This window comes from Otolemur garnettii, unplaced genomic scaffold (assembly GCF_000181295.1).
Source record: "Otolemur garnettii isolate 467f Iridium unplaced genomic scaffold, OtoGar3 scaffold00092, whole genome shotgun sequence".
NCBI lineage: Eukaryota > Metazoa > Chordata > Mammalia > Primates > Galagidae > Otolemur > Otolemur garnettii.
The window spans coordinates 6,619,896-6,631,837 of record NW_003852487.1 but is presented as its reverse complement, the minus strand read 5'-3'; the positions used below and the strand labels follow the sequence as shown (position 1 = coordinate 6,631,837).

The 11,942-nt window shown below is 47.7% G+C and overlaps 1 protein-coding gene across 1 annotated transcript in view; it reads right to left on the bottom strand.

The window, feature by feature from the left end:
* The window catches only part of ADA2 (adenosine deaminase 2), a 37,201-nt gene that overhangs the window by 20,260 nt on the left and 4,999 nt on the right, over window positions 1-11,942 (bottom strand). Inside the window, exons 2-4 of the mRNA XM_003795469.3 lie at window positions 9,054-9,384; window positions 6,758-6,983; window positions 4,860-5,070 (exon numbers count right to left, since the gene is read on the bottom strand). Coding sequence (XP_003795517.3) covers window positions 4,860-5,070; window positions 6,758-6,983; window positions 9,054-9,375 — 759 coding nt within the window. The 5' untranslated portion in view covers window positions 9,376-9,384. The remainder of the gene's footprint in view (window positions 1-4,859; window positions 5,071-6,757; window positions 6,984-9,053; window positions 9,385-11,942) is intronic.

Here is an 11,942-nt window from a genome sequence, read left to right as displayed (position 1 = left end):
TGTTGTTTGGCGGGTCCGGGCTGGGGATTCGAACCCGCCACCTTAGGTGTACGTGGCTGGCGCCTTAGCCGGTTGAGCTATAGGCGCCGAGCCGGGCCTTTGATTTCTTAAGAATTCAGGAATGTTAACATATAAAACAAGCAGGGAGGCACCTGTGGCTCAAGGAGTAGGGCGCAGGCCCCATATACTGGAGGTGGCAGGTTCTAATCTGCCCTCAGCCAAAAACTGCAACAACAACAAAAAATAAAAAATATAAAATAAGCAACAGGAGCCTGTAATCCTAACAGTCTGGGAGAGCAAGGCAGGAGGATCTCTTGAGCTCAGGAGTTGAGACCACCCTGGCTCTACTAAAAATAGAAAAACTAGCTGGGTGTTGTGGCAGGTACCTGTAGTCCCAGCTACTCAGGAGGCTGAGACAAGAGGATCACTTGAGCCCAAGAGTTTGAGGTTGCTGTGAGCTATGATGATGCCATAGCACTCAACCCTAGAGTGACAGAATAAGACTGTGTCTCTAAATTAATTAATTAATTAAAACAAGCAACAGATCCAAGTGGAGATAAATAAGCCAAGTCAGGCGGTGCCTATGCTCAAAAGAGTAGGGCACCGGCCCCATATGCCGGAGGTGACAGGTTCAAACCCAGCTCTGGCCAAAAAAAAAAAACTGCAAAAAATAAAGTAAAATAGGGTGGCACCTGTGCTCAAAAGAGTAGGGCGCCGGCCCCATATGCCAGAGGTGGCAGGTTCAAACCCAGCCCTGGCTAATAAATAAATAAATAAAATAAAATAAGCCAAGTCACCTGAGTGACTGGACTCTCCTGGGTCCAACCTTGACTCTATTGTCTGAAGGTACTAATATATCTAAGAAAAAGGGTGGGTCAGTCCAGGATCCAAAGAAAAGGGAAAGTTGAGACTTGAGGAAGTTTTTTCTCAGATTAAGGGACTCACAAACTGGAATAACTGGCTCTTGGGGCAGCTGTAGTCTTCATGGTATAAGGATAGGAAAGTCGATTTAGGAATCCTAACCAGAACTTTTGAAAAGGAAACAAAGCAAAAATATCAGAGTCCATATGCAATGCATTATTTCAGAAACATCTGTTTCAGTTTATGGATGTATATGGATAGCTGTAAAAATATTGTCTTAAATACTCAATTTATTGTAGTACTTTTTTGTTTATAGGGGAAAGGGTGATCACTTTTTGTTCAATTTTTCAGGTTTGGTTGGTTTTTTTGTTTTGTTTTGTTTCGTTTGAGACAGTATCTCAAGCTGTCGCCCTAGGTAGTGTCGTGGCATCACAGCTCACAGCAACCTCAAACTCTAGGGCTTAAGTGATTCGCTTGCCTCAGCCTCCCAGATAGCTGGGACTACAGGTGCCTACCACAACGCCTGGCAATATTTTTATTGTTATTTTAGCTGGCCCGGGTTGGGTTCAACCCACCAGCCTTGATGTATATGGCTGGCGCCCTAGTGACTGAGCTATGGGTGCTGCCAGGTTGAGTTTTTGTTTTGGGAGGGGTTTTTTTGGTTTTTTTGTTGTTTTGAGATGGAGTCCTACTCTGTCACCCTATACAATGCAATGGCATCATCATAGCTCACTGCAACCTCAAAATCCTGGGTTCAAGTGATCCTGCTCCCTCAGCCTCCTGAGTAGCTGGGACCACAGGTGCCTACCACCATGGCTAGCTAATTTTTCTATTTTTGTGGATTTGAGAGTTTTCTCTTGCTCAGGTTGGTCTCAAACTCCTATGTTCAAAGGATCCTCCCGCCTCAGCCTCCCAGAGTGCTGGAATTACAGGCGTTATCTCTGCCAGAGAGATAGCTTTTTTTTTTTTTTTTTTTTGGCAGAGCCTCAAGCTATCCCCCTGGGTAGAGTGCTGTGGCATCACAGCTCACAGCAACCTCCAACTGCTGGGCTCAAGCGAGTCTCCTGCCTCAGCCTCCCAAGTAGCTGGGACCACAGGCCCCTGCCACAACGCCCGGCTATTTTTGGTTGCAGCCGTCATTGTTGTATTTTTTGGTGGGCTTGGGCTGGATTCGAACCTGCCAACTTAGGTGTATGTGGCTGGCACCTTAGCCACTTGAGCCACAGGCGCCGAGCCCAGAGACATAGCTTTTAACAGATTTTCCAAAGGTTAAGAACAGTGTTACCAAGTCTTAAATTCTCAAAGCTCAGTGAGGGGCTCATTAGGCCTCTAGCTCACCAAACTGATGACTATGATTTGGCTTCAAGCAAAAAAATTCCTGACTAGGAAGCAGGAGTGTCTGGTCTGAATGGTAGCTCCATTCTGACTTTCTTGTTTATACATTCATTCCTTATGAATTTTGTCAGTGTGTATCAATCCTCTGGAGTCCTATCACTCTGGGTCTATAAATAATAAAATTTCTGGCTTAGCGCCCGTAGCATAGTCGTTACAGAGCCAGTTACATGCACCCACGGTGGCGGGTTCGAACCAACCTGGACCAGCTAAACAACTACAACAAAAAAATAGCCGAGCACTGTGGCAGGTACCTGTAGTCCCAGCTACTTGGGAGGCTGAGGCAAGAGAATCACTTCAGCCCAAGAGTTTGGGATTGCTATGAGCTCTGATGCCACAGCACTCTACCGAGGGCAGCATAGCAAGACTCTGTCTCAAAAATAATAATAATAATAAAATTTCCGAGATTATAAAGATAAAATAATATGCTAAAATAACACCAAAATGTTGCCACCCTGTGGACCCTTTCACAGGCTTGAAGGTCAGTCACCAAAGTATTTGCATAGTCAATAAAAATTTGAATGAATGGGGTGGTTCCTGTGGCTCAGAGGAGTAGGGCACCAACCCCATATGCCAGAGGTGGTGGGTTCAAATCCAGCCTCAGCAAAAAAAAAAAAAAAATTTTTTTTTGAATGAATGAGCACATTATTTTAGATACAATGTGAAGGAAACTCTACCCAAAGGTCACTTTTCCCAAGCCACTAAAAGTATTTAGCTCAAATTCTGTGACCCTATCACATGGGGCACTTAGGAATCAGGCCCACACACTGAACACCCCATCCACCTCTCCCTCCCCCTGCAAAAAAAGTCTTCAGGAAAGTTCTCTTCACTAGACTTGCAAAAATAATTTCCTAGTAGTATGTGATCACCTAGGGCTGCTCTCCTCAACAGACCCTTCCCCTACCAACAAAGAGCGTCCACTTCTCCCAGCTCCAGTCTGCAAATCTGCAGTTGGTCATTCTCATAGTACCCGAAATCATCCTTTGCTTCTGGCTGAAATGCAAGGCCCTAAAGTCAGATTTGTTATGATGATGCTCCCTCCTTTTGGATTCTTCCTAATCCTTTCCATTTCTCTCTTCAACTTTTCTTCCTTAAAATCTGAATTGTTTTTAACATCTTCTTAGAATTAGTGCTCCATGGATCCCACTTTCTCAGCTAATTTTAGGAGAGTACCCTAAAGTACTTGTCATGGTTCCAAGTTGCTTCATCCTAGGTCTTCCTGGGCACACTAGATCCCAAGGACACTGCCCCCTTAGATCTTGCACTTTAGCAATCCCCCTGGAAGTTCTCACCCAAGCAGCTCCACTCTGACAAATTGAGCTCATACTTACCACTTTCTGCCTAGCCCTACCTTTCCAGGTCACTCACCTCCTCGGTGGCCACTCTGCAAGTTCCTGCTATCTCATTTTCTGCTTGCCTCATCCACCTGCCCACCTCCTAATCCTCATACTCCTCCAGCTGAGAAGCCCTCCTCGCCTTCCAGTTCTTCCACTTTGTTCATCCTGTTAACCTGGGCTCAGTGAAGCCACTGTCTGCTCCATGGGTGGGTTGCGCAGTAGGACGCACGCACAGTGTGGACTGTGACAGAATCTTGTCTCTGGCCTGGGCTGGCTCTCAGCATCTCCGGGAATTGCTTCCATCATCTGGGATCAGCAACCTTCCCATCCCCAAGAGTTTTCCTCAAACATGCACTGCCCTCAGTCTCAGCAGTGTCCTTGCCTTGCCCACTATGGTCCTGCCCTGCCTCCCTCTGCAACCACGGCCACCCAATGTATGCCCTCCACACCTACCTCCCCTCTGGTCTTAGAGAACATTCTCAGGTTGTGGGACAGTCTCACTTCCTGGGTGCTAGGGTGACCCCTCCTTTTGTCCTAAGGGACATCCTGCTCTCTTTCTCCCCCCCGCCATTTTTTGTTTTTTTTTTGCAATTTTGGCCAGGGGCTGGGTTTGAACCCACCACCTCCAGCTATGGGGCTGGCACCCTATTCCCTTGAGACATAGGCGCTGCCTATCTCCCCCTATTTTTAACCTCTCCATGCTCCTTCCTTATGTGAACAGAAGTTTCTCCACCCTAAAAAGAAGCCTCTGTGTTCCCCTCTAGCTACCTCTACTTTCTGCCTCTTAAATCACAGCCTGGGGCTTCAGTCAGCCAAATCTAGTTTCTGGTTATCACCGACATTCCGTTTTCTACCCCCAGAAGTTGGGCTTCTCTTCTTAGCACACCACTGAAACTGCTCAAAGGTTCCCTCTGACTTTCTGTCATGTGGCTCCTTTACTCCTAAAGGCCTTTCTCCATGTCCTCTTTCTCCTCCCTCCATGGCTGCCACTCCCCAGCTCCTCCCACCAACAGACTGTGCAACACAGTGGAGGAGAGAAGTAGGGAACCATCAGACAGGGGCACAGGGCAGTGAGGGCTGCATCCCCAGATTTGCTGGAGCAATCCTGTCCATTTCAGGTTTCCTTGCTCATGGTGGCCCTGGAAAGGTACCTGTCACCTTGCGCCAGAGATCTACAGGTAAATCCATAAGCATTCAGTCCTAGCAAGAGAGAGGTGCGCATCAGGCTAGAGCAGAGGAGAGGAGGGGACGGGGGTAGTGTGGGCTCACCGGGAACAGCATGGCCCTGATCTCCATGTAGAACACGTTGTCCTCATAGAACTCCTCCAGGCTCCGGAAAATGTAGTCTCTGTACACTGGTGCGTAATGGACAAGGCCAGAGATGGTGGAGAAGATGTTTTCAAACCTTGACCAGACGACATTTTGGTCTGTATACGTCACCTCGGGGTCCTTGGTCACCAGGGTGAAATGCCTCAGCAGGCTATCAAGACAAAGGGGGGGTGTGTGGAAGAGGCACCTGCAGGGCGACTTTGTATCTCCCACCCAGAAGCAAACCAGGACGCGTCCCAGTGAGCAGAGCAAAGGAAGGGACACTAGGAAGTGGCTGGGGCGTCCAGTATGAGCCTAGTCCTCGTGGCTAGGAAGCCACTGTTGCTCACCGTCCCCAGAAAACAGCACCAGCCAGGCCCGTCTGTTCTCCTTCCACACTTTTGGTTCGCTGACCACACAGTGCTCACATCCCAGACCAAGCTCTCTTGGTGGGAGTTACAGATGGACTGTGTCCCGCCCAAATTCAAATGTTGAAGCACTAACCTCAAACTGCCTGCACTTGGAAATAGGGCCTTTAAGGACATAGTCAAGGTTAAGTGAGGTCATAAGAGTACAGCTTTATTCTAATACGACCAGAACTTTATAGGAACAGGAAGAGACACTGGGAGTACACACACAGAGAAGAGACCATGTGAGGACACCAAGCGGACAGGCCTCAAGAGAAACCTGTTATGCCAGCAGCTTCATCTTGGACTTCCACCCTCCAGGACTGTGAGAAAATAAACTCCTGCTGTTTAACCACCTGGCCTGTGGTATTCTGTTACGGCAGCATGAGCAGACTAATGCAGGCCATGTGACGGGAATCACTCTGGACTTGGCACTACATAATCCAGCTTTGTGTGCCTGATTGGCCACTTCCCAGTCGTGTAGCTTCAGGCAGCTTGCCTGACCTTGCTGTATCATGTTTCTTATCTAATAAAGAAAAATAACCTCATGAAAGCACTCTATAACTAAAATAGTGTTAGTATAATCTCGCTATATGTGTCGTTAGGAAGTTGCTCCATTGTGTTTTTAAGCTGCATCATCTCCCAGCAAGACTGTCACTTCAAGAGCTAGGGACTTCTCTCTGGTCTTTTTTTTTTTTTGAGGCAGAGCCTTAAGCTATCCCCCTGGGTAGAGTGCCATGGCATCACGCTCACAGCAACCTCCAACTCCTAGGCTCAAGCGAGTCTCCTGCCTCAGCCTCCCAAGTAGCTGGGACCACAGGCGCCCGCCACAGCGCCTGGCCATTTTTTGGTTGCAGCCATCATTGTTGTTTGGCGGGCCCGGGCTGGGGATTCGAACCCGCCACCTTAGGTGTATGTGGCTGGCGCCTTAGCCACTTGAGCCACAGGCGCCGAGCCTTCTCTCTGATCTTATTGGATATCAAGACAAATCTCATTTGTGGCAACAACAGTGTTGTTGACAATACCTTTTGCAGATTAAATCAAATTTTAAATGCCCCAGGAAATTACTACGGACACACAAAAAATGTTGATTGCTGGATTCAAACCCACCAGCTCAGGTGCATATGGCTGGTGCCTTAGCCACTTGAGCCACAGGTGCTAAGCCAAAATGTTGATTGCTTTTGTAAAGCCATGTACCCTATAAAGTTAAGAGAAAAAGCTGCCTAATCCTCTAAATAAAGCCAGTTTTTTTTTTTTTTTTTGGCAGTTTTTGGCCAGGGCAGGGTTTGAACCCACCACCTCCAGTATATGGGGCCGGCACCTTACTCCTTTGAGCCACAGGCATCGCCCAAAGTCAGATTGTTATATGTGGGCTGTACCAAGGGAGACACACCTATGCACTGCACACTCCATGACAGGCCTGTGACACATGCTTTCCAAACTAGCACTCACCTGTCGTCAAACTCAGTGACATTCTTTGTCCGCTTACGAACATCCTCCAGCAAAATCCACTTTGAACATTCTTCTGACTTCAGGGTGGTGGGAGTCCGGTCAGCAAATTTGAACTGCACGGTGTCCCTTGTAGTGAAACAGATGTGGCAGTGGGGCCTGTAGGTGACATTCTTCACCAGCCAGTCCATGCTCACAATGCTAAAGTCATGGAGGTGTAAGGCAGCCCCTAGAGAGGCGAGGAGACGGGGGACAAGGCAGTGAAGTACAGTTGCCAGGGTGCAGTACTCGCGAGGACAGCAAGGACGCACAGGAAGAAGTGGCCGATAAGCACTGCCGTCTGGCCACCTTGCTCAGATGGTGCCTAAGCTGCGCCACCCTGTCCTTCGTCCTTATCTGCTCTGGACAGCCCCTGCCTTCTCGGCTCTAATTGAAGTGTGGAGGCTTCTTGCCTCACGAGTCAGAAGCTTCAGCAGTCTTGTTCAGTTTGTGAGGGCAGCATGTGGGGTGCAAGCACCTTGGGCTTGGAATCAGAAGACTGATGATCAAGCCAGGCCCTCAGCTTCCAGCCCTCTGTTGGGAGCCTAGCCTTTCAGTGGGGCCTTGCCCCCTAACACTGACTGGGGAGGCCAGAAGAATGAGCCTCAGGCCCAGTCCTGTCTGCGGGTTATCCTCGATAACCTCCTGCTCTCCAGCCACTCCTGCACACCCGCACCCCCTACCCGCAGACTTTCTATCTCCAGCACTGAGTCTGCATCTCTGCAGCTTCTGGCTTGCAGGTTTCAGCCTGGAGGCCCCCACATGTGTCCTTCCGACCAGACACCAGGTGGGTGTCCCTGGTGCTCTTCTCAACGCAGTACACGGTGCGTCTTAGCCCTGTCTGCCCATGTGGCACCTGACCCTGGTACTAGCCGCTGCACAGGTGTCCCTGCTTCCTAAGCTTGGCTGTATTGCCACCTCTCACCATGCCCCGTCAACTGGGGTTGCTACTTTACAGACTCCCAATGTTATTTTATTCAAGAATCTCTATTTATGGGCAGGGCTGAGTGTCTCATGCCTTGTAATTCTAGCACTCAGGGGGGCCGAGGCAGGTGGATTGTCTGAGCTCAGGAGTTAGAGACCAGCCTGAGCAAGAGTGAGATCATCTCTAAAAATTAGCTGGGCATTATGGTGGCTGCCTGTAGTCCCAGCTACTCAGGAGGCTGAGACAAGAGAATTGCTTGAGCCCAGGAGTCTGAGGTTGCTATGAGCTATGATGCCATGGTACTCTACCAGGGGCGACAAAGTGAGATTCTGTCTCAAAAAGAAAAAAAAGGAATCCCTATTTATGTGATTTTAAAAAAAGGGTATAGAAAAGTCCTTCTAAGCAGCAGACTGCTATTTATATGTGCAGGATTATAATTATTTTACTATTCCTAGAAGTGTGTTTATACTACCAAGGATAATATATCATATTGTATCCTGCCTGGTAACCGCTCCTGGAAAAAGGGTAGCAGAAAGGCTGTGAGGAAAGCTCTGAAGGGTTCTCTGGCCCCTGGATGTTGTCTCATAGCCAGACAATTTTCCAGCTTTGTCAGGGAAGACCAGGAATATTCAGGCCAATCCTGACTGTCTTTGAGGCTGAGTCCTCAAGGAAACAGGGGCTTTGGATTCCAGAGTGAACCAACAGCCATAATAAAATACCCCTTTCCTATCCAGGCAGTTAGAGCAGAGGAGCAGAGAAGCTAAATGGAGCTCTCTCTTCTCCATTCAGAACACCAGCTCCAACAACAATAACAGCTCCAGTGGGGTGTAGTGCCTCATACCTGTGGTCCTCGCACTCAGGAAGGCTGAGGCAGGAGGATTGCTTGAACTCAAGAGTTCGAGGCCAGCCTGAGCAAGAGTAAGACCCTATCTTTAAAAAAGAAAAAAAAAGAAAGAAAAGAAGGGAAAGGAAAGGAAGAAAGAAGCCAGGCTCTGTGGCTCATGCTTGTAATCGTAACACTTAGGGCTGAGGCTGGAGGATTGCTTGAACTCAGGAATTCGAGACCAGCCTGAGCCAGAGCAAGACCTCATCTCTAAAAATAGCTGGGCATTGTGGCAGGCACTTATAGTCCCAGCTATAAGTGGAAGGCTGAGTCAAGAGGATTGCTTGATCCCAAGACTTTGAGGTTGCTATGAGCTATGATGCCACAGCACTCTACCAAGGATGACAAAGTGAAACTCTGTCTCAAAAAAAAAAAGAAAGAAAAAAATAACAGCTCCAAGTTTAGTCCCCTCTACCTTCCCAGGACCCCCCAAAATGACCTCCAATCTCTACCTTTTGGCATTTTCCTCAGGATATTAAACACCCGACTTTTCTCAATGAGGTGCTTGGCCTGGAAGAAGTGCATGCTGGGTGGGAACACGAGGGTCTTCATGGCCTCAGTCATCTCTTCTCTTTTGATGGTCATGAGCTTCTCATTGACCTTCTCCTCCTGGGTGTCCAGCACCAGCTGCCCACCCAGCCGCATCATTGACTCCTTCCTCAGCATATGGGTCCGTGGTTCATCTATGGATAGGGCTGAGCCCAAGAAAGACACCACCACAGCCAAGAGCAGGAAGTTCAGTGCCAGCCACCCAGATGGGTTCCCCACTGCCATTGGGAATGCCTGGAAAAGGAATGGCTCAGATGAAGATGCCATAGGATTAGAAAGGGGGATGGGCAGGTGGAAATTTGCAGATTTAAAGGTCACACTCTGATTTTCCTTTCCCCACCCTGAACTCAGATTATTAGGAGGCAGGATATTGGAGGATGTTTTTCTCTAGGTACAGATAGCTAGTGGTTTTACAAATGAAAGTTCACCACAAGGCCACCAGTGAAGCTTTAAGATCAAGGAGTCCCGGATCATACATAGAGAAAGATGTTGCAACCAGATTTTTAGTTATTTCATTTTAAAATATAACCAGCTACTTAGGGGGCTCAGGTGGGAGGACTGCTTGAGCCAAGGAGGTTAAGGGTGTAAAGTGCGATGATCCTGCCTGTGAATAGCCACTGCACTCCAGCCTAGGCAACATAGAGAGATCATAATCTTGGAAAAATTTTTTTCAGCTGGGCGCAGTAGCCCATGCTTGTAATCCTAGCACTTTAGGAGGCTGAGGTGGGAGGAGTGCTTAAGCTCAGGTATTTGAGACCAGCATGAGCAAAAGTGAGACTCCATCTCCCCTAACACTCTGGGAGACTGAGACCAGTGGATTGCCTGAGCTCGAGAGTTGGAGACCAGCCTGAGCAACAGCAAGAACCCAGTCTCTAAAAATTGCCCCTAATCCCAGTTCCTTGGAAGTCTAAAGCAAAAGGATTGCTTGAACCCAGGAGTTTAAGATTGCTGTGAGCCATGATAACGCCAAGGCATTCTACTGCAGGTGACAAAAGGAGACTCTGTCTCTAAAAATAAATACATTAACTAATTAAGGCTTGGCACCTGTGGCACAGTGGTTACAGTGCGAGCCACGTGCATAGAGGCTGGCAGGTTCGAACTCAGCCTGAGCTTGCTAAACAATGACAACTGCAACAAAAAATAGCTGGGCGTTGTGACAGGCACCTGTAGTCCCAGCTACATGGGAGGCTGATGCAAGACAATCACTTAAGCCCAAGAGTTTGAGGTTGCTGTAAGCTGCACTCTACCGAGGACGACATAGTGAGATACATGTCTCAAAAAAAAAAAAAAAATTAAATTTGAAAAAAAAATTAAAAAATAGGTTGGGCATGGTGTCTCACACCTTTACTCCTAGCACTCTTGAAGGCTGAGGCAGGAGGATTGCTTGAGCTTAGGGGTTTGAGACTAGCCTGAGCAAGAGCAAGACCCCTGTCTCTACTAAAAATACAAAAATTAGGGTGGTGCCTGTGGCTCAGTGTGTAGGGTGCTGGCCCCATATACCAAGGGTGGTGGGTTCAAACCTGGCCCCGGCCAAACTGCAACAAAAAAATAGCTGGGCGTTGTGGCGGGCGCCTGTGGTCCCAGCTACTTGGGAGTCTGAGGCAAGAGAATCACTTAAGCCCAAGAGTTGGAGGTTGCTGTGAACTGTGATGCCATGGCACTCACCAAGGGCAATAAAGTGAGACTATGTCTCTAAAACAAAACAAACAAACAAACAAAATTAGCTAGGTGTAGGCCCAGCGCGGTGGCTTATGGCTATAATCCTAGCTTGCTGGGAGGCCAACGCAGGTGGATAGCCTGAGCCCACATGTTCAAGACCAGCCTAAGCCAGAGTAAGACCTCATCTCTAAAAATAGCCAGACATTTTGGTGGCTTCCTGTAGTCCCAGCTACTTGGGAGGCTGAGCCAGAAGAATTGCTTCAGTCCAAGAGCTAGAGGTTGCTGTGAGCTATGACACCACAGCACTCTGCCAAGGACAACAAAGTGACATTCTACCTCAATCAATCAATCAATAAAAACCAATTTGTATAAAAAAGAAAGAAAGAAAGAAAAATTAGCCAGGCGTCATGATAGGCATCTCTAGTCCCAGCTACTAGGGAGGCTGAGGCAGGAGGATTACTTGAACCCAGGAGTTTGAGGTTGCTGTGAGCCAGACTAATGCCACAGTACTCTTGCCTGGGCAACAGAGTGAGACTCTGCCTCAAAAATAAATAAATAAATACATAAAATGAAAGTGCGTTTTTTCTTTGAGACAGTTTCACTATGTAGTCCTCGGTAGAGTCCTGTGGCATCCCCGCTCACAACAACCTCAAACTCTTGGGCTTAAGTGATTGCCTTGCCTTAGCCTCCCAAGTAGCTGAGACTACAGATGCCTGCCACAATGTCTGACCATTCTGTTGTTGTTATTATAGTTGTCACTGTTGTATAGCACCCTGGGCCGGATTCAAACCCACCATACCCCAAGAAAGGACATGAAATGATACCAAACAAAGAAATGATAAACACTAAGGGTGATAGACAGGCGCCCTAACCACTGAGCTGTGGGTGCTGAGCCAAAATGAAAGTGCATTAAAAAAAAAAAAGAAAGAAAGAAAAAATAGCAGAAGAAATAACAGAATAGACAACCTCTTGAATGGGAGAAAATATTTGTCAATTACCCATCCAACCAGTGACTAATGTCTACAATACACAAATATCTCAAACAGCTCAACAGTAAAAAAAAAAAGTCCCAATTAAAGTAGGCAAACAACATCAGAAGATATTTCTCAAAAGAAGACAAAGAAGGCTGGGCA